Source organism: Parasteatoda tepidariorum, chromosome 6 (assembly GCF_982258835.1).
Source record: "Parasteatoda tepidariorum strain Cologne lab strain chromosome 6, Ptep-v5.0, whole genome shotgun sequence".
NCBI lineage: Eukaryota > Metazoa > Arthropoda > Arachnida > Araneae > Theridiidae > Parasteatoda > Parasteatoda tepidariorum.
The window spans coordinates 921,441-942,497 of record NC_141760.1 but is presented as its reverse complement, the minus strand read 5'-3'; the positions used below and the strand labels follow the sequence as shown (position 1 = coordinate 942,497).

At 30.7% G+C, this 21,057-nt stretch overlaps 1 protein-coding gene across 1 annotated transcript in view; it reads right to left on the bottom strand.

The window, feature by feature from the left end:
• Positions 1 to 3,532: 3,532 nt before the first annotated feature.
• LOC107442966 (monocarboxylate transporter 10) overlaps positions 3,533 to 21,057 on the bottom strand; it is a 38,905-nt gene continuing 21,380 nt past the window's right edge. The window contains exons 3-5 of the mRNA XM_016056676.5: positions 20,123 to 20,405; positions 11,134 to 11,515; positions 3,533 to 4,757 (exon numbers count right to left, since the gene is read on the bottom strand). Of these exons, the coding sequence (XP_015912162.3) occupies positions 4,228 to 4,757; positions 11,134 to 11,515; positions 20,123 to 20,405 (1,195 nt within the window). The 3' untranslated portion in view covers positions 3,533 to 4,227. The remainder of the gene's footprint in view (positions 4,758 to 11,133; positions 11,516 to 20,122; positions 20,406 to 21,057) is intronic.

The window sequence follows — 21,057 nt, the reverse complement described above, 5'->3', positions numbered from 1 at the left end:
TGACAATTAAAAACATGTTTTAAAGGCAATGAAATCCAATAGCGCCGGTGTAAATATCGAGAATTAAATAAGGAAACAAGAGACAAAAAATCTCAAAACTAAAATCAATGAAAGCTAAAAGTCCTAAGAGTAAATGTCTAAAAGTAAAAGTCTGACTAGAAGTCGATGAAGTCTAAAATCAAAAGTAGTTGAAATTTCAAAATGTAAGGCTAAAAGTTGATTAGTTAAAAAATTTACGATGACATGCTCTATTGTTGGTTCATGACTGGGGTCAGTTTATCTGGGGCTAAAATGTCCTCGAAGGTTTGTTTAATAATTTGAGTCACAATTTTCCTGCAGGTCAATATGGCAAAGAATTGGTGTTCCTCTTCGCAGTTATTCATGTGGGTTCCACGAAGTGCCCGGAATCTTGGACAGTGCTTAATTAAGTGTTTAATGTCCTGTCTCACTCCACAGTAATTGCATGGAGCTGATTTTCTGAAATATTTTTGTTGATAGGTCCCGAACTCGTTGTAATCATGATTCCAAGTAATTGATTACTGTAATCGACTATGTAATCATGATTACAGCTGTAATCATGATTACAAGTAATTGATTACTGTAATTAATATTGTAATCATGATTGCAGCTGTAATCAAAATTTTTGAAAATTTTAATCATGATTAAAAGTAATTAATTACTGTAATCAAGAAATGTAATCGATTACATTTTTGGCCAACTCTGCTTCATAGTTGGTAGAAGTTAACATTGATTTGTCATACGTTGACCAACTAAACTACGAATATTCTGTATTCGTTTGCTTCCATACTACTCAAATTTTGACTCGTCGGTAAACAAAACATGTGACCACTGTTCTCAAGACCAGACATGTTTTTTAGCCCGTTGCAAACGTTTAACTATGCTTTGTTTTTTAAAAGAGGTTTTCTAGCAGCTACACAACCCGAAGTCGACGTTGTAGTACAGTAGTAATTACTGACCCAGTTTTCTGCCTAGTATTTAATTCCTCGAGGATTTCTGGTGCTGTTCGAGTCCGCTGCAACTTGCTTTGAATGCAAATAAATTTATCCCCACGTTTGGACGTTATTCTAGGCCTCCCTGATCGTTCGAGGCTCTTATTTTGGTCAGTTTCTTTCTTCCTTTGCAAATTTCTGACAACAGTGGTCTGGGAAAAATTAGTTTTAGAGGCAATTTGTAGACTTGAATAGCCTTCTCCATGAAGTACAATCATAATTGCGAGTGTTTCGACACTTTTTTCTGATTTTTGACCCATATTTCTGTAACAAATTGTATAAAAAAATTTTAACTTTTGTTTTTAAAATGTACCAGTTATTCTGGCAAATTAAGGCTATTATATACAACTAGGAGGCTTCGCCCCCTGCTCGCTGGCGCTCACCAACCCCCGGAACTGCTTTCGCAGTTCATTTCGGATTGCTTCGCAATCCAATGCTCGCTTTGCTCGCTCATTGGATACGTTCTTAAGGTCTAGTTTTTGTATACTTTTTTGAATACTGAAGTTCCGAAAACTTTTCACTGTAGAAAATTCTAAACCTGTACATTTCAATATTAATTTGAAAATGCAAACAGTTCACATATTTTTCTTAATCACATTATTCTGAATTTCAGTTGTTGCGAAAAGTAACTGTTGTAAGTTTTGTTTTAAAGTCTTTCCCACCAGAGGGCTAAAACCATGTGTTGTAAAACAATATGAAATAGTACTGAACGCCGGATGTAAAGCATCGGCTTCGATGAAGATAATTTTGTATTTTTAATTCTCTGAGGGGTGCCACCTTAATAATATGGAATTAGTAAAATAAATGTATATATTTTTGATTGTTGATGAAGCCCATCATTTTGTGTTTTCATCAGTGTTCAGAAGCAGAACAACTATAAGTTTTTATTTTATCACAAAAATATAAAATGCTTAAAAAACAAAGAAAAGAGTAAGAAAATGAGTATAGTCACAGAAAAAGTTAAAAGTATAATATAGTATTTGTCAGTTAAAATAAAACTTTCTGTTTAAGTTATTGCTAACAATTCAAATTTCTCCGAGGCAATTCTAAAGTATAAATTAAGGTAGTATTGTTAAGTTGAAACACAATATTTTTAGTTTTGATGTCAACAATGCAATTCAATTTTTCACAAAAACGATTGTTTCCATTGTTAAGTTCAATGTCAACAATTCAAATTTTTCTGAGGCTACTCTTAACTTCTAAATATTATTTTTTTTTATGTACACATTTCTAAATGTCAGTATTCAACCACAAAACAACTTAAAGTACTTAAATTTAGCATGAAGTTGTAAAATGTAATGAAAGAGGGTCATAGCAATATTGAAAGTAGAAGTAAAGTTAGTACTGTAAAATTAAAGCAATATTTTTAATCAATGAGCCAAGTTCTTTAAGAAGCAGTTGTAGAAGTAGGTTGTTTATTTAAAACTTTTTATAGAATTTCTTTAAGAACACAATTGTTAATTTGGCGATACAACACTTTTAGAATTGAAGGATTTGTTACGTCAAGCGCTCAGGTATCATATCAGCGCTCAGGTATCATATATTTTGATCTAGTTGCGCTTCTATGTCATTTTGATTTATGTTGCTAAGTTAACTTTCAAAAAATTCTATGGCTGACAACAGCATTTTTATTTTTTAAGTTGTTTATTTTTATTTCTTTTAGAATTCGTTATTTTTTTAGCGAAATGTTTTTTAACCTAACAGAATTCTTGGCCGACTGTTTTCTCTATGAATGAAGAAAATAAAGTAAATATTTAACTGTTGTGAAAAGAATCTTATATAGTTGTACAAAGTACTTCAGCCAAAATTTGGGAGCCACGTAAGAGAATTATATATATATTAGATCAGAAACACATCATTAAAAGGCAGAATGCTTTGGTGTTTTCAAAACAAAGCAAACGTTGCCACCGGCGGAAAAGAAATACAGCCAAAATTTGGGAGCCACGTAAGAGAATTATATATAATAGATATTTTAAACGTGTTATGTACATGAACTTAACTTATAATGAACCTTACAAAAGAAGATGAAAAGTTAATTGCTTATAAACTAAAAATTAATGAACTATTTTTAAAGAAATAAATTATTATTATTATTATTTATTTATTTTTTTGGAATGGGTATTTTACACATGCACTTTCGCTCATTTCGTAATCAACTACAGAATTGATACAAAATGAAAAAGTAATGAACAGTTTTATATGGAAACAGTGTTTCGAGAAGTTTATGTTTGATAAATTATATGTTTAAGTCGGAAACATTAAGCTATTTTTGAAATAAATACAAGTGAGCCTAAACTTGTGACCGGTACTGTGTATATTGGAATCACAAATCGTAATTACTTGTAATCGTGTATTTTGATTTTAAAAAATCCTGATCTCATTTAATCATATATTTTGGTTACCTGTAATAGTAATGACCCGTAATTGTTTTTGTAGTGATTACTTGAAATAACAATTACTTGGAATCATGATTGCAGTTGTGATCAAACTTATGGTGAATTGTAATCAAGACTACAAGTGGTTGATTGTAATTGATTGTTGTAATCAGGATTACAGCTTATTTACAGAAAATTATGAAATGTTGTAATCGTGATGACGAGTAATTGATTACTGTAATCGAAAATGTCATCGATTACATTTTTGCCCAACTCTACTATGTATGCTACGTTGCTACTAATTTGTTTATACCCCTCGTACCTATACCTAAACAAAACACGAATAACGTTAAGAAACTGCCACAGAAAAAGATGTTTATAAAAAACTTTATTATTATAAAGTGGAAAGTGTGTGACGAGAGCCCGACCATGGCGCTTATTCTCAAGATGCGTGGGGGGGGAGAAAAGACAGAACCAAAAAATTTTGAAGGATAATAAGGATACAATTTTCATTGACAAAAACACTTTACTAATGCTTTCTGTTTTTATTTATTTGTTCAAAAAACGTTGATTTTACATCTTCCTGCATAAATGTCGTCTTTTAATATTTATAGAGTCAATTTTTTTTCCTTGGTAAAGTATATTTTACTCAGGCGAAGTTATTTCCTCTGTAACTTGAAAGTTATCCAGAGATTTAAACAGATCACGTGGTAATAAAAATGGTTGGCGATACTTTTCATAATAAAATAGAGCATCTGTGTTCGAAGTTTCAAGCTGCGATTGTAAGCCACCCGTTCTGATGACGTTTTCGAACTGACTGAAGTTCTAACATCAAGTGCAAATTACACAGACGAAGTTACTTCCTCTATAACTTCGATGTTATCCACAGCTTTGACCAGATTACGAGGTAACAGAAACGGTGGAGGATACTTTTCACAATAAAACAGTGCATCTGAGTCCGAAGATTCTAGCTGCGATTGGAAGCCACGCTCATCGGAATTAATGACGTTGTTTTCAAACTCACTTAACATCAAGAATTTTTCTTCTTTATTGCAGGATGTGATGCAGTCTTCTATATAGTCTTCCATAAAATTATCGACCAGTATTTCCTCAGAAATACACGTCAGCTCTTGTGCTTTTCTCAAATCCCCGTAATGGATCGGAGGGGCTAAGCTATGAATGGTTTCTTGGGAAAGCTTTCTTTGGTTTATAACTTTTTGAAGAAGATTTTCAGCGTTCAAAGCTGCCTCTTTCTTTTTCTTTTGCTTCTTTTTGTAGATGTCAATCAGGAACAAAGACATACTGCCAATAAAGACGAAGATGGCAGCCACATAATAGCCTCGCTTTGATCCTAATTCCTCATTTATGTAATCTGAAACAACAAATTGACAATTCTTTTGTATTTTACAAGATAGCATGTGACTTTGTTAAGAAACATTTGTTTAAACCCGTTAAAAAATATATTCTTACTTAAGTGTACTAATGATTTGATAGTTCTTTAGTGTTTCATTAATTTGAAATAACAACTGATTTTAAAAAAGAATGCCATTTTAAACCTTTTAAAAAAAATATCTTGTTATCTAAGTGTACAAATAAATTGGCAGCTCTTTTGAATTTCGTTAATTTAAGATAACAACTGACAGTAAAAAGGAATACCATTTTAAATCTTAAAAAAAAAATCTATTGTTACTTAAGTGCGCAAATAAAATTCGGATTCTTTTGCGTTTTATTCATTTAAGATTGCAAATTTAATTAGAAAGAACACCAGTTTAAATAGTAAATAGAAATTGTTACTTTTTGTTTTAAACGTAGTGGAGAGATATAAAGTTAGATCCGTTATCTCTATAAAAAAAGAACGTGAATATAACTTTACATATTAAGGGGTACATAAATTATTATTTAAGTGAGAAAAATCTGCGCCTAAACCATGATGCATCATTACTGAGGTGCGTAAAAGCAAAACGAAATTAAAATCAACAAAACCCTGTCTTTTGACCAGTGAGACTAGAATATAGTTTGTCTAAAGTAATAATTCCCCTATCTATTCGTTTGGACCAGTGGCGATGACTGAGGTATGACTATTTGAAGTAGGGGTGTCACTGTTTAGGACAAGTTTTGACTCAGGTTGGCGAGAGAAAAGTAATTTTTTTCTTCGTTCTATTGTCTTAGAGTGAAAAGGAGCTACCCTCCCTAAAATGTACCATTCTTGTTTCCATAGCAGCAGACGGCCTCAGACATTGTGGCTGGGAGAGTTCTTACCATAGACAAACTATACATTCTCACCGCCAAGCTTTATCTCCCAACAAACTAGTTTTAGATTATCCTAATCTCTCCATTCCTCTTATTTACTTCAACAGTGAGCTTCTAGGAGGTTTTCGGAGTGGTAGAACGTTTGTGGAAGTATATTTCGCAACAAACAGTCGACGAGTAATCTCAAAACTCTCTCATTTGCTAATAAATTAAAACGTTGATATTGCGAACGGTTTAAATGAGGGATAGGGATTAAGAGATTTCAACGAATTGGAAGCTTGAGAACGATAAATAAAGACAAGACTAAATCTTTATATTCTGTTTTTAATGTACACATTTTAAAAGTTTACTACAACTTATTTATAAATGGTGACTGGTGCACATTAAATCTGTCGGGTCACAAAGTCTTCCATGTTATCATAACAAACCAATACTTCTGGGGATACAGAATTGGAGATTGATCGTTCTCTGGGTTAGGTCAAAATTACAATCTGTGGAGGAATGAATGTATGAATGGGTCAGCCCTTTAAAACGGGCTGCAACGTGTTTGTCATAGGTAACGTAAGTCGTTTTCTCCGCCATAGATGGCGCCGGAGAAAAACTAGAGCGTACCCTCTGCCTTAAATTCACTTGGTCTCAGCAAGCAGGCTTGCTGGTATTAGCAAATTTCATTAGAAACAACTACGAAAGATATTTGAAACATAAAATGCAAAGTTTGCAACGAAAAGAAATCAGTAAAAGCGAGAAACAAACCTAAAAAAACCTCAATATCTAGGAGAGAGAAAAAGATTAAAAACAGAACAAGAAAAACAATAGTGGCCGAATTGGAAAAATTAAGGTAAAAGGCATTTCCGCGTGCTATGGAGAGGTGGCGAGGAAATCATGTCATTAACAATAGAATCGGCAGTTTTATGAATAAAACTAGTGTCTAAGGCATCAAGATGAGTTGATAATTTTGGCATCATCAAAAATGAATTTATGCCCAAGATTCCAACAATGTGCAGCAATTGATGATTTCTTGTATTCTTGATAACAGACATATTTATCACACTCCTTAAATCTATTTTTCCACTTCTCGTTGGCAACTTTACGTTTTACATTTCAAATCACTTTTGTTTCTCATTAGCGTCTTGAAAATGTGTTTGTGAGTGCTTGAAATTTGTCGACTGTTATTTTCAATTTGTATATTTTTGAAGCGAATAAAGTTTTTGAATGTATTTTACAGTTTCTATTTATTTAATTAATTCTTCTAATCACAAAGCATTTTAGTCATTATCAACTGTCATCCTCTGTGTTCAGAAAATGGGGAAAAATCTGGTTTCAACCTTGAAATCATTTAATCGATTCCTTTACAATGAAATTTCCAATGAACAGTGAATCAAGCAACAAAATAAACATATCAGAGTGTTCTCTAAATTATAACATCCTTAAATGCTGGTGAAAGCGCAAATTTTACTCCACTTTTTGAAAGAAAGAAAAAGAAAAAAACGGAAAGTGTTTGTGTTTTCATTTTTGAGAACTAACTGCTAAAGCCGCTATTTTTGACGTTTTCTGATTAAGATTCTTCGTAATGGTAAGCAGTAGCAATATAAAAATTAAATTCACAACTAAAAGCAGGATTTTAACTCACATATTATTTCTTAGAAAAGATGGTTAGGACATTTAGATAATTGCATTCGTTGCACTTATGAAAGTACTTCTTCTTACCTAATCAGGTGTGGGAATCTCAACTAACTTAGTCACATAGTTTTTTTTTTTTTTTTTTTTTTTAATTATATTCTTATTTTAGCTTATTTTTTATCTAAATATATAAGTTTATAAAGAACGTGTAAGTTTATATGCTTGCATATACACTTGTTACATATATACACTACTCCTTTGAAAATAACACTTATAGCATAAGACCTTAATGCATCGCATCATAAATTGAAATATATTATAACATTTCAATACCACTCCCTACGTAGCAAAGAAGTGGGGACACTTAGTATTCACTTGAGTGAATTTTAAAAAATATTTGAATTTTAGGAAAATATTTATAAATTGCATAAAAACTGCAGCTTGTAAAGAAACACTGATTGCAGATTCGTGACGAAACAGAGGACAAAAAAAAATGGTCCGCAGTCTTGTTTGAAATTTTGTATGTAATGGTTAAAATTACTATAAATTAACTTTGTCAGACCAAGATAAATACACTAAAGAATACATTTTTGTTCCCACTATAAATATAAAAAGAAAATCTTTGGCGAAGATTAGGAGATTCGAGATCTATAGCATTGTTTGGGAACATAAAAATATACAAAAAAATTTATAATTATTAATATATTAATTTCATCAGTGAAGAACCTTCTCTAAATTGAAGATTTTATTTCTTTTTTAGAGAATACAATTGTTTTTGAAAAAGTTAATGTTACTAAATAATTATTCTCAGCAAAGCAGCAAATATATTTCAAAATTACAATTTATAGCTTCAAACTGTATTTTTTTCCCATACCCTTTAATGCTCTACTGCAAAATATGATTTTTTTTTGAAAAACTCCTGAGAAAATACGTTTTATATCTGATTTTGTGACTTAAAATATCGTCTGCACTCATTCATTAGCATATTTGAGGTCACCCCTTCGAACCTTTAAGATTGAGTCCTACATCGTGAAGATCCGATCATGAAATCAAAAGTAATTCAGGGGGGTCCGCTTTTTTAGTTTTCGCACTGTACATAAAAAAAAAAAAAAGGTTACGGGACATTTGAAACTTAGAAGGTAAATGAAATTATTTTTTTTACAAATACTATGCTATTTTCCTAAATGCTTTGAGTTTACAACAGTTGCTCATGACTTTTAGATCAAGTTCAGCCTATTTTTAGCCAGCGCCACATCTTTGTTTATTCTGAAAATAACGCAAAATGTCAGTATACAGGAAAGTCACAGTTGTGAGAAAATAAAAAATGTTTTTGTTTTAATTCCTTAATGTTTAAAAACTTACTCTAATGCTCTGTCATTATCTTCTAGGCCCATAAAGATGTTCAAATAATGAGAATAAGGCATTTATTTTTATAATTTTCATGTATGTGGAAATATGTCTCCAAATTAGTGGTTTCTTAAAGTTATTTGTCCTTTCTAATTCTTCACGGAAAATGGCATATATAGTTTTTAATTATTGCTTCGCTTCAAGTGTAAGGCTCTTAAACTGTGTTCACTTTGCTAACACTGATGCTTTTTTTTTTATCTAAGTGGTGGAAAAGCAGAAGTGAGGAAAAAAAACTGCCTGACAAAAAAAAAAGAAGGTAAACATTTGTCCCATAACAAAGTGGATAATTTCTATTATTAGCTACTACCCTTAGTTTTTAACAAAAAATGTAATAGTTCAATCATTATCGTTTTTTTAAAAAAGAAAAAAAAAAGAAAGTGACTCCTGTTTTGGGAAGTTGTTGTATTGCTTTGTTCTTAGCATTCATTTTGCAATATTAAGACGTTCGTATTAACTACGATGTGTTACTACTTAGAAGGTGACTAGTGATTCCTCAAAATTATTGTACTGATATATAAATTTTTGTTATAAAATGTATCTCATGTTTTTAAAAAGTTTACATAATACATTCCCATCACCGCATAACTCAAACACATAAAATGAGTTATGTTCTAGATGGGGGTGAAATGGTCCCATTTAGAGGTTATTGATTATAATGCTTCTCTCCGCTTTGATAACAGAATGACTATTGTTAAATTCTAACACGCAGAATACTTTCTGCACGAGACTCCAGGGCTAAAGAGAATAGAAGGGCTAGTTCACTCCGCTCTTAGAGCGGAAGCTACGATTTCCCTCCTCATGACGTCACTGTGTCCACAGATCTCGGAGATCGCAAGCAAAGATATGATAACTTTGCATCTTTCTCTTTGTAAAAATAAGTTTGACTTTTTCTGGTTATTAGCTTTCAAACGTTACGTAATTAACACATTATTTCCGTTCATAAAAACTTTCTTGGTTATTATATTAAAAAAAAATACCATTTTAAACTTATAAAAATGTTTTGCTAGTTGGCGAAAATGACACTATAAATACTTTATTTTAAAAAGTTCAGTTTTATCTTTAATTATTAAGTAAATGAAACATATATCGACACTTTTTTTATCTACATATTCTTTTATAACGATAAGTTGAGTTAAATTTAGAATCCCTGATTTTTAAATATGTCGTTAATAGCAATTTTTTCATACTTAATCATTAGGAAACATCAACCTTAAACACTAATTGCTGAAACAAAATAATAATTTAGGCTCATAATGACATTAGAAATTTTACAATTGCTTATAGATATTTAAATTTACGATGATATAATTTATAGAGATTTAAATTGAGGAGAATATAATTTTTTAAAAAAATCATAAATATTTAGAATAACTACATTAAAAAATATGTTATGAAATTAGGAGAATTTCAACTATATACTATATATTTAATTTATACTTTTTATTTACATTTTAATTTTCTTTGACTTTATCCATTTTTTAATTCTTTTCACCTGCCTTTCTTTTTGAAGTAACGAGGCGGTTTCTATTTAGATAGTGAATTTTTATAAAAGTTCTTAACGACAGAATAAACGTATTGCTGTTTTACATTAACTGTGTCATTTCGGAATCCATTCTTTACATAGTTGTTCATTTATTTCAGGGAACACGCAGAAAATTATATTTTTTCCTTTTGTTTTTGTATCAGAATTTTTGCAAGTTGCAATCGCGCAAACTGGCATTTCGATAATAGTTTTAAATTCTTGTAAATTCACTGCAAAAACTGAGGAAAGTCATTATAGAAAATGACAAATGTCTTAGAATATCTCGCAAAAAGAAATGATCCAATATTAGTTAGAGCTAGTAAGGCTGAACGCTCCGTTCTTGAAGTAAAAGTGCGAGCTTTGCGCCAAAGTGACGTCACTAGAGAAAATCGGAGGATTGGCGCGGCGAGAGTTACTTCAAAGGAGTGAACCAGCCCTTCTATTCTCTTCCCTGACGAGACTCACTTTCACTCATGAACTCGCGCATGCGCAGAATTCCGTTTCACTGCACCTTACGTAAAGAAACGTACGTAAAGAAGTCCCACCAACATTCTATGTTAATCTTATGGATAAATTTTTTTTCATTAAATAGTTAAAGCTGTTTGTAATCGCTATATTCATTTTAAATTACCCTGTAATTTAAAATGAATTACCCGGTACCTGCAGAATAAATCCTTAGTAATGAAACACTAATGATACAATTTTCTTTCTTTTCAAAAAAAAAAAAAAAAAAAAAAAAAAAAAAAAAAAAAAAAAAAGAACCGTCCTTTATCTATACGTAGTTAATTTTATTCCACGTGCATATACGGTGTTAAGACAGAAACGGCTGAGGATTTTGCCATTTACCACTTTCGAAAAAATTAATTTTATAAAAGTCACATGCATCCTATACAAATATGAAAGCTTAAGTTGCTATTATACAACAATGAATATGCTTTTGAAAACTTACATATTACTGGCAATCCTAAAGAGCTTGGTAATGCTTGGTAACCAATAAGAAATCCCCAAGTATTGGCATAATTTCTGGCTCTAACTTTCTCGAAAACGCATAGTTTTAAAGAATAAATGTATCCTCCGTAAAAAATCCCATAGATCCACACAAATAAAAGGTATCCGTAGAAGTTGCTCAATGTTGGATAAGCCACAAGCCAGCCACTGATCGCAAAAGCGGATGCTTGGCATAAATACTGCCTGGCAATATTGCACTGATCACTATTTTTTATCACTATAATGCCAAATGCTGCCGTTCCTAAGCTTATTGCAACACCTAAATATAATTGCAGATAGTACATGCTTTTCAAATCTAGTTCATCATTCTTCATTTCTTCTATCTAAAAAAAAGAAGAGAAATAGGCAATTAACAGGTTAACTCCGCATTTTTTTTTATGTTACATTGATAATAAAATTAGTTTACATTTACACTATTAAAATAATGGATATTAACTCTTTGCTTAGTTTCAAATAATCACAATTGTTAAATTTCGGATCTATGTAAGAGGTATTCTACAATCTCCTCCGCTATCACAGATATTTTTAGTTAAGAGTAAAGTCAACACATTAGGGGTCGATTATTAATATTTAAGAAAAGGAACTGCCGAAACATTAGTGGGTGTGAAAACATCAGAACCTGATTGATAAATAATATTATATAGTTTGTACAAGCTTAAATTCATATATTTAAAATTTGTGTAGCAACCATAATCAATTAGACAAATATTAAAAGTGTAATCCGTAACGGTATTATTAATTAATTTTGACAGTCGCTTTAATTTTCAAATGCGTAACGGGATACCTGCAAGTGATGTAGTGTGGGTATCACGATCCTGATGGGTTGTTGAAACGTGGTATTTGTTTACGTTAGCAACTGTTCCTTCCATTCTATTTCGAGTAAGACAAGCCCGTCAAGTATCCATTCTGTGGCACATTCTAAATTCTTTTGTGAAGATTATTTCTCAAAGATCTTTCACCGCATATTTACATAGAGACTTAACCCAAAGACGGGCATGAAGCCACGTGGAACATGAACAAACTAATTATTCATCAAAGTTGCACAAATCAAAAAGGTTACAATAAAATGCATAATCAAATAATAAATCTGAGTTAAGCGTGAGACGTAGACGAGAAAGAATTATATTCTAATTAACATTCTAACTCATGTAGAGGAACTTTAATAAGCCATTTTGCTGATAAAGATCATAGCTGGCGCGGACGTCATATGTGTGGGTATGGGAAGTCTTCTTCTTCTTGAAGTGCAAGTACCCAATTACGTAAAATTAGTGACATTAGAGAGCTTTTTCATTGTGTTTGTCTAACGTTAACCGTAACGTTTATTTGATTTTCTACCGCTTAGGAACACTGTGATGTGTCGGGAAATTTTTGCGCATGCGCTGAGAATTTCAAAAATTAGACTTAGGGGAAACTAGAACTTTATGCAAAACCTCTCCATTTTCAGAAAAGTTGTGAGGATTAGTATAAGGCAATATTTATAACTGTTAAATAAATAGTAATATTAAGCAAATAACATTCCTTTCGACCCAAATTAGTTGCTACATTTAGGTTGAAATTTTGTTCGAAATTAGTAAGGTGGAGTCTACACTGTAAAAAATTTCGAGCTATGCTGCACCAAACATTGGTATTTATTTGCTGGCTACATAAAGTCGTGCTCAGTTTTACTATATATTGGTGCTTTCACTAGTTCCAAACAACGAGAGAAGGTTGCACCAAAAATCGGAATTTTGAAAGAGACTAAAAGCGGCGAAAGGTTGCACCAAAAATAAGTGTTTTGAAGGTAACTAAAAATGGAGGAAGGTTGCACCATGATTTGGTATTTTTGAAAGGAACTAAAAGCGAGGAAGGTTGCACCATTATTAGGTATATTTAAAGTGCTAAAAAGCAGGGTAAGGTTGCACCATTATTAAATGCTTTTAAAGCGCCCAAAAAGCAGATAAAGTTAGCATCATTAATAAATATTTATAAAAAAAGAGAAGATAATTTAAATCAAATTATAACTAAATTATTTAAATCTATAAGAATTAAAAAAAAACTATTTTGACTTTAGATGTGTTATGTAATATATATATATAAATATATACAACTCCAATTCAAAATATTAGAATAATGATAAATAAAGCACATAGTGGTTTGAGATATGCATTTATTTTGGTAAAAATGAATACCTGAGAATTTTGAAGTGTGTTATCACATTCTACATGTTTTGTAGATGAACATAACATAAATAAATTATTATGATGTTGCAAAAGTTTTTACAATGAATTTTTTCTAAAAATTCAAAAAATTAGAATAATTTTCACAGTGGTTCAAAAAATTAGAATAACATGAACAAAAATAGCATAATTCATTTAAATGAAATCTGCATGAATAGTTAATACTTAGTGGCATCTCCCTTAGCTTTAATAACGTCACGCAAACGATTTTGCATACGATGCACTACTTTTTTGCAGTCATCTTTGCTGATAGTTGCCCAAACGGATTTCACGCTTTCTATGAGTTCATTTTTGTCCTTTGGAGCTAAATCCTGAAGGCGTTTCTTTATTAAACCCCATATATTCTCGATGGGTTCAAATCGGGTGAATTGGCCGGCCAAGGAAGTAATTTGACTTTATTGTTAGTAAGCCAAGTAGTGGTGGCGTTTGACGTGTGGCAAGATGCAGAGTCTTGTTGGAAGATAAAGTCATCCTCAAATAGATCTTCCGATGACGGAATCATAAAATGTTCAAGTACCTCCTTGTATACTTCAGAATTTACCCTTCCTTTCAAAATGCACAGCTTTCCTAAGCCCTCAGCACCCATACACCGCCAAATCATTACAGAAGTGCTAAACTTCACTGAGCGTTTCAGCAATCTGTGGTAAAAGCTTCTTGCTTGCAACGCTAAACACGGACACCCTGATGACCGTGGGAAACGCAAAACATCGAATCATCGCTAAAAAGTACGTCATTCCAGTCCTGAATACCCCATTGCAATCTGTCTTTGCACCACCTCACTCTGGCTCGTTTTTGCTTGCGTGTAAGTAGCGGCTTTTTCTTGGGCACACGTGATTGAAAATCAAGTTCATGGAGTCGTCGTAGTGTGGTAGATGTTGAGGCATCCACTCCTTGTTCTCTCCACTTTCTACTTATGAATCTCAAGCTCTTGAAGCGATTTTTAGTGACGACACGTTTCAGCATTCTGTCTTGTCTCAGTGTGGTTATTCGTTTACGACCACTATTTGAGCGATTATTTTTAAAACTTTGATTTGTAGAATAATCTTTTAAAATTTTACTTACAGTTCCTTGAGAGCAATTCACTTTTTTTGGCAATCATTTGTTGACTAATTCCCTCATTGCGTAGAGTCACAATCTCTGTCTTGGTAGTGTCCGGTATGTCTTTCGTTCGACCCATTTTAACTCCCAACTAACTAAATCTGATTTTCAAACGAGCCTTTATACGCGTACTAGCTCTACAGTGGCGCAACTTATGCAAATTTTATGATTAACGTTGACCAATCACACAATTTTACAGATATTCTAATATTTTGAATCGCCTCTGGAAATATTTTAATATTTTGAAAAATGTCAATATTTTTTTATGAAATCTCTAATACTTCTTTAGGCGAGTGTGAACAATAATATCATACGTCAACTAATTGTGGACGGTTGATAATTTTTCTGTTCGCCACCGTTGTTTATTTTTAAAGATATCACGCATTTTATAAGGTAATACAATGCCTTTTTTGGTTATTCTAATATTTTGAATTGGAGTTGTATTAAATAATACATCTAAAATAAAAATAGCTTTTTTAATTTTTATATATTTAAATAATTAAATTATACTTTGATTTAAATTATTTTCTCTTTTTCTTATAAATATTTATTAATGATGCTAACTTTACTTGCTTTTTGGCGCCTTAAAAATATTTTCGTTCATATAAATACTTTTTCTTCCTTCAAATTGATATATGTAAAATTTGAATAATTTTTTACATTTCTTTTAAAGCACGAACAGTGCTATAGAGTTAATACAGCTAATGTTTTAAAGAGAAAATAAAAAGAATTTTAATTTTAGGCTGAATCAAATTCTTATTACTATGTATTTTGAAATTATTTTATTATTTAAAAATGAAAATATTACTTTCACAAGTAAAAATTTATATAAAAAAGTAGACGAATATTGTATTGGTCAACCCCCAATTTCTATTTACGGAAACATTCCAATATTAATTACATTGGCGTATGAAAATATTAAATTTGAAGTAAATTAAGAAATGTAAAAATAATGAAATAACTTGGAAATATTAACAAAAAATATACGGATCAATATTTAAACATAATTTATTCATTTACAATCACTTTGATATTTGTATACATAGACAGAATGTAATAATTTTTAAGCAAAATCTTAAAATTTAAATATATTATACTTTTTATACATATCACAGCATTCATTAAAAAAAAAATACAAAATATTCTCTCAAAAATATGATAGATAGTATGTTTTTGTTACTATGAGAGTGCAAGCAATTCATACTTATTTTAAATTTACAGTAATTTAAAATAAAAATTATGTTATGCCTCAATGTTTAGAGTTTTGAAATTTGGGATCATCTGAAAATAATTTTCTATATTTTAATAAGATATTAAATTTCTTGATATATTCTGCCTCATCTGATTTAAAATCTACAATATAGCTAAATTACTTTTTTACAAGCATAATTTACTACTTGATAAAAAGAGTAAAATTTCACACAGTTTGGAAAAAAATACTGTAATTTTTTTTATAAATTAGTAAATGATGGTGAGTATTTGAGAAAAAACAATATTTTTATAACATATTCATTATTATAGATTTTCTGGTGCGTAGACAAAATGCAAAATGTGATACTTTAACTGTATCACATTTTTTAGTTGATTGTAAAAAACACAACAAGATTTAAAAAGATTACACACAAATAAAATTTTGGAGCCTATTTACAAAAGAATAATTGTTTTTCCAAATACAGGTTCTTCATTCTCAAAACTTGAAATTATACACATTTCATGTTTGCAAGCTGTTCTTCAAACTAGCACTTTTTAAGTGTGAAAAAACTGTTTATAACCTTCTGGAATTCTGGTGATTTTGGCAGAATAAATACTTTTATCAATAGGTTCGGCACTGGGTATAACAATATCTTTTCCTGTGTCTCTTTCTCAATTAAAATCATTGAAGTTGCTGGTACCTTTGTGCTAATGAAAGAAGATTAAAAATAATGTAATTTATGCTAATAAAATGTACAGAAGAAACAAAATTTGAATCCTTACTTTTTTAAAACATAGAAAAATAAATCAAAGCAAGTCATATTTTAGTTACTATTTTTAAAATACAATATAAAAAAATTTAGAAATTGTAGTTCTCATGTAAAAAAATGTTAAAACATTTCACTACCTTAAAAAAAATTTTTCGAGACCAACTATTTATACAGGGGGGGGGGGGGATTTTTATCTTAAGTCTCCTTTCACCCACAAAGATCCCGGAAAGAAAAGATAAATATAGATATTTTAAAATATTATTATTATTATTTTTGTTAAAATGCGCTAAAGCACCAAAATAGAATTTCTCCACTTGAGAAATTGTGAATTGAATTTTATGCAGAACGGCACAGTAAAAAATTTGCTGAAGGAACTGTTAACAGTTAAAATAATAAATGAACAAATTGATCATCACTTGTATAGATAAGAGTTCGTGTTGAGTCTAAGAGTGTGGAATCTGGCTGCTGATTAACACACAAGCAGTATTCATGTGGATAGTATTAAAACACCACATGTATACTGTTTGTGAGGATTTCCTTTTTAACTAAAGGTCTTTTGTTTTATAGAAGCACATATATTTCAGAATTAAAAAATTTCACTTTTATAACTAAAATAAAACTTTTCAAAAAAAATTATTTAAAAAAGCAAAAACTACTGTAAATATTATAAAGAATACGTATGACATTTTTTAGGATCAATGAAAACGTTCAATTTCATGGTTATATTATCCGTCACCTCACCCACAAAATACAAACATGGGCTAAATTAATACACGTAAAGCCGCAAAAAAATAAAAAATAAAAAAAATAAGTAAAAATAAAAAAACATAGAAAAATAAGTATCTAAAGCAGAGTATCTATGAGTATCAAAGCATTTTTTTGTTTGTATTTAATAAAAAAATATATTTATTATCTTTTTAAATACAATACTTTGTTTCATTGAAAATTTTTTTCGCTTCGTTAAAAAATATTAATAATAAAATATATTTTAAGAAAAAATTATAATAAGAAATCAGCTTATTTCTAAATGTTCGAAAACAAATCTTGTTCTTGCCGGTGTTTTGTTCTAAATTTCAGTAAGGCGAATTAAAAAAAAAAAATATCGCTTTGTTTTCTTCAACGCCAATATTACCCACTATGTTTTTCTCCTACCTCGTGCGCTCAACGAACGCAAAGAGAAATCTAGTTTCCATGACAACGGTTAGTATAAATTTGAGGTGAATAATTCGCATTGAAAATTTTACAACAGAAGCACTTTAGAATGCATAGACCAAAATTCGTGTAATTATGTGACATTACAAACGAAAATGACCAAAATAGAACATGAAAATCAAAACAAAAACATAGATATTGATAAAAAGTTTTAATCCTAACAGAAAGCACATACAAATTTTTTTGTTCGGTACAATGAAATAAAAACACGAACCTAGAAAATTTTCACCTTCAGAAAATTTGGCGGAAAGCTATTCTCCTTTAGCCAAATAAACTGTAAATGCACTTTCTGTGCACATAAAATCGTTGTATCTCCTTATTTAATGAAAAAGAGCTAATATAGATTTTAAAATATTTAATTATTCATACAACGAATACAGTTTCCTAGAAGAAATTTGAAGCTAACACTTTCAGAACAGACAACAAAATTTTTAAGGTTGATATTAAAGAAATGAACTGTAATTAATGCAAATAATTAAGAAAAGTTTACTTACCTTAAAAAAAAACTGACAATTTCAAAGACAAGATGATATTATGAGATGATATCAAGATTTAACAACAAAATCGTCCATCTTGTCAACAACTACAAAATAAGTCATCGGTCACGTGCCTGTCATAGTACGAAAGTTTGGTGCAATCGATTGCGCCATAAACGCATTTCTTGATCATATTTTCCAATTTATGGTGCAACCTAGATAAAATAATTTTTGATTTATCCTATTTATGGTGCAATTAGCAAACTTTGCACCAAGTATTGGATAAACATTAACCGAGATTTTTTACAGTGTATGCGGTTTAGTAAATGGACATCAGTAAAATTATGCTATCATTGAATTCGCGATTCATCATTTAATCATTGAATCCACGTCTGTTAAATTTATTTAATTATTAAATTATTTATTTCTTAAATTTGAGAAAAATAAAAAAGCTATATAGTTTATGTGCTTTACACTTGATATGCGATGATTTTAAACTATTTATATTATCTTGAAGTGAAGAACTTCTAGGCTTTAGAATAGACAAATAACTTACTATATTTAAAAGTTATTAAATATTTTTTTAAAAATTGCCAATTTGGCTGCATTTTTCTACCATGATGAAAATTATCAAAATCACTACATTATTCTCAATTTTTGCAAATTTTAATGAGCCCAGGAAATGCAGCATTGTGCAATCCTGTAAGTTTTTAAATATTAAAAAATTAAGACCACAAATGCATTTCATTTTCACGAAACTATGACTTTTCTTTTTCTCCTTATTGACGTTTTGTGCCATTTTCAAAATCAGCGTAGACAGCGCTGGTTTTAGTTGGGGTAAACTTGACCTAACAGTCATGAGTAACAGTTGCAAACTCACAGCAGTTATAGCATATTATTTCGCAAAAAAAAAAAGAAAAAAGAAAGAAAGACATCATTTCATATGGCGGCGAGCCTTTGAAAAACAGCCTTCATAACAAAAATTGGCGACATTCCATTTTTTGTGCTAAATTTTCATTTGCCATTGTAAGCCCCCCACCCCCAATAATCGTCAGAATTTTATGAAATTTGTCCGGTTATTTTTGCATGCTAAATCGTATACAATAAAAAATCCATATGTTTCTTCAGAAAAAGTGCGTCGTTTCGTCAAAATAAACATATTCTGCTATAGTTACAGTTATATAATTTAAGCGATTTCTTAAGAATACTCCCTTTACACACAGAATGGAAACTCGACGAATCGTTCAAAAGTTATGAAAGTAATCCTTTTTTCCATTGCCGAGTGTAGATAATGTGTATTCAGCAAAATTTTTTTAATGAAGAGACTTTCTAAAGTGACCACCTCTATTCAAGTCAAAATTCTTGATGATTCCATCAAAACATTTTGACAGTTTCAGTGCGATTCATGATGGTCCAACATCATTTGATGGTCATCGTCATCCAACAATTATGCATGCATGGATTGTGATATGCCAGCAAACTTCCATCATTCCACGATGGAATAGGACTATGATGTTCGAAATGTTTTAATTCTCATGGATCAACAATCCACAATGGTTCCAACTAAATATTTCCATGATGGTTTAATGGGAATGCCTGTTGGTTCTCAGAAATATACACTCAAAAATATTTGGTTTTTTAATGTTGGCCCACCAGAAATAAGTCTGAATTCCTACATTGGTGTGATGGTGGTTTTCATGATCATTCCAACCATTTGATTTCTAAGAAACTGTGATGGAAATTTCTGGCTCATGATGGATAATAAATAAATTGGAAATAACGGCTCATGATGGAATTATGTTGGATTAAGATTATGTTGGTCCATCAATGGAAAACCATCAAAAATATTGACTTGGGTTTATAGTGACCATTTTGGCCAGTCCTTAAGAATTGAATGACCAGTCCTTAAGTATGGTTACCTGAATAAAAATGAATGAAGTGAGTATAATGAAATTTTCTTTACTTACCATGAGGACAAAAGGTGATGCAATACCGAACGCGATGATTCCTGATCCGAGAATCAGAATTCGAACAGTTTTGGACTTGAGGACGGAGAAATCTAGCAAACGATGTCTTTCGACCACTGGTGCCTTATCCTTCACTTTCGATCTCCTCTGCAGACTCTTCACGTGTAGAATGGCTCTTCTCTGAGGATGGTACAACGATGCCGGTCGGAAAAATATGGCAGTCACGATGATGATGGTTTGTAAACCAGCCAGAACCTGAAGACCCTGTCGCCACCCCATATATCTGAAATAATAAATATATACAGTCGGTTTAACCATTTAATTTCTCTATTTTGAGATATTTTTCGTAATATAATTTTTTCGTAAAATAACTTCCAAATAGCGAAGGGAATTTTTTATTTAACCAACTTTTCTTCTTTGAGATCCACTTTCCTTATTTCCCAAAATATTTCGAAACATTTAAAACTTGGTAACGCGTTCTATGGGGAAATTGAATTGATTCTCGAACCCGCTGAACTTTTGGAGAAAACAGTAAAATCCCTTTTCCTTACTTTTTTGGCATTTCAAACGAAAAACTCAGACAAAATTAACGGATTTTATCAATAGTAATTAAACGTTAGAACGCAATAGATGTTTAAAATTACTTTTATAATAAATGCAGCTATAATTTTATACATAAATTTAGCTTTTTTTAGTTGAAAATGTATGTAGCATGTAACACTGCACATACATTTTCACATTATGTAGAGTGTAACACTGGATAATGTTTTCCTCTATTCTTGCTTTCCATGCAGATTTCTTTTAAGGTTAAGATTTATAAAATAAATAGTAGATAATAGTTTACAAGATAAAGGTGTATACATTGCTATTTTAATTATGTCTAGTGTTTAAGAATTTAAAACCTATTTTGTGTTGTTTAAGTATTTCAAAAGATG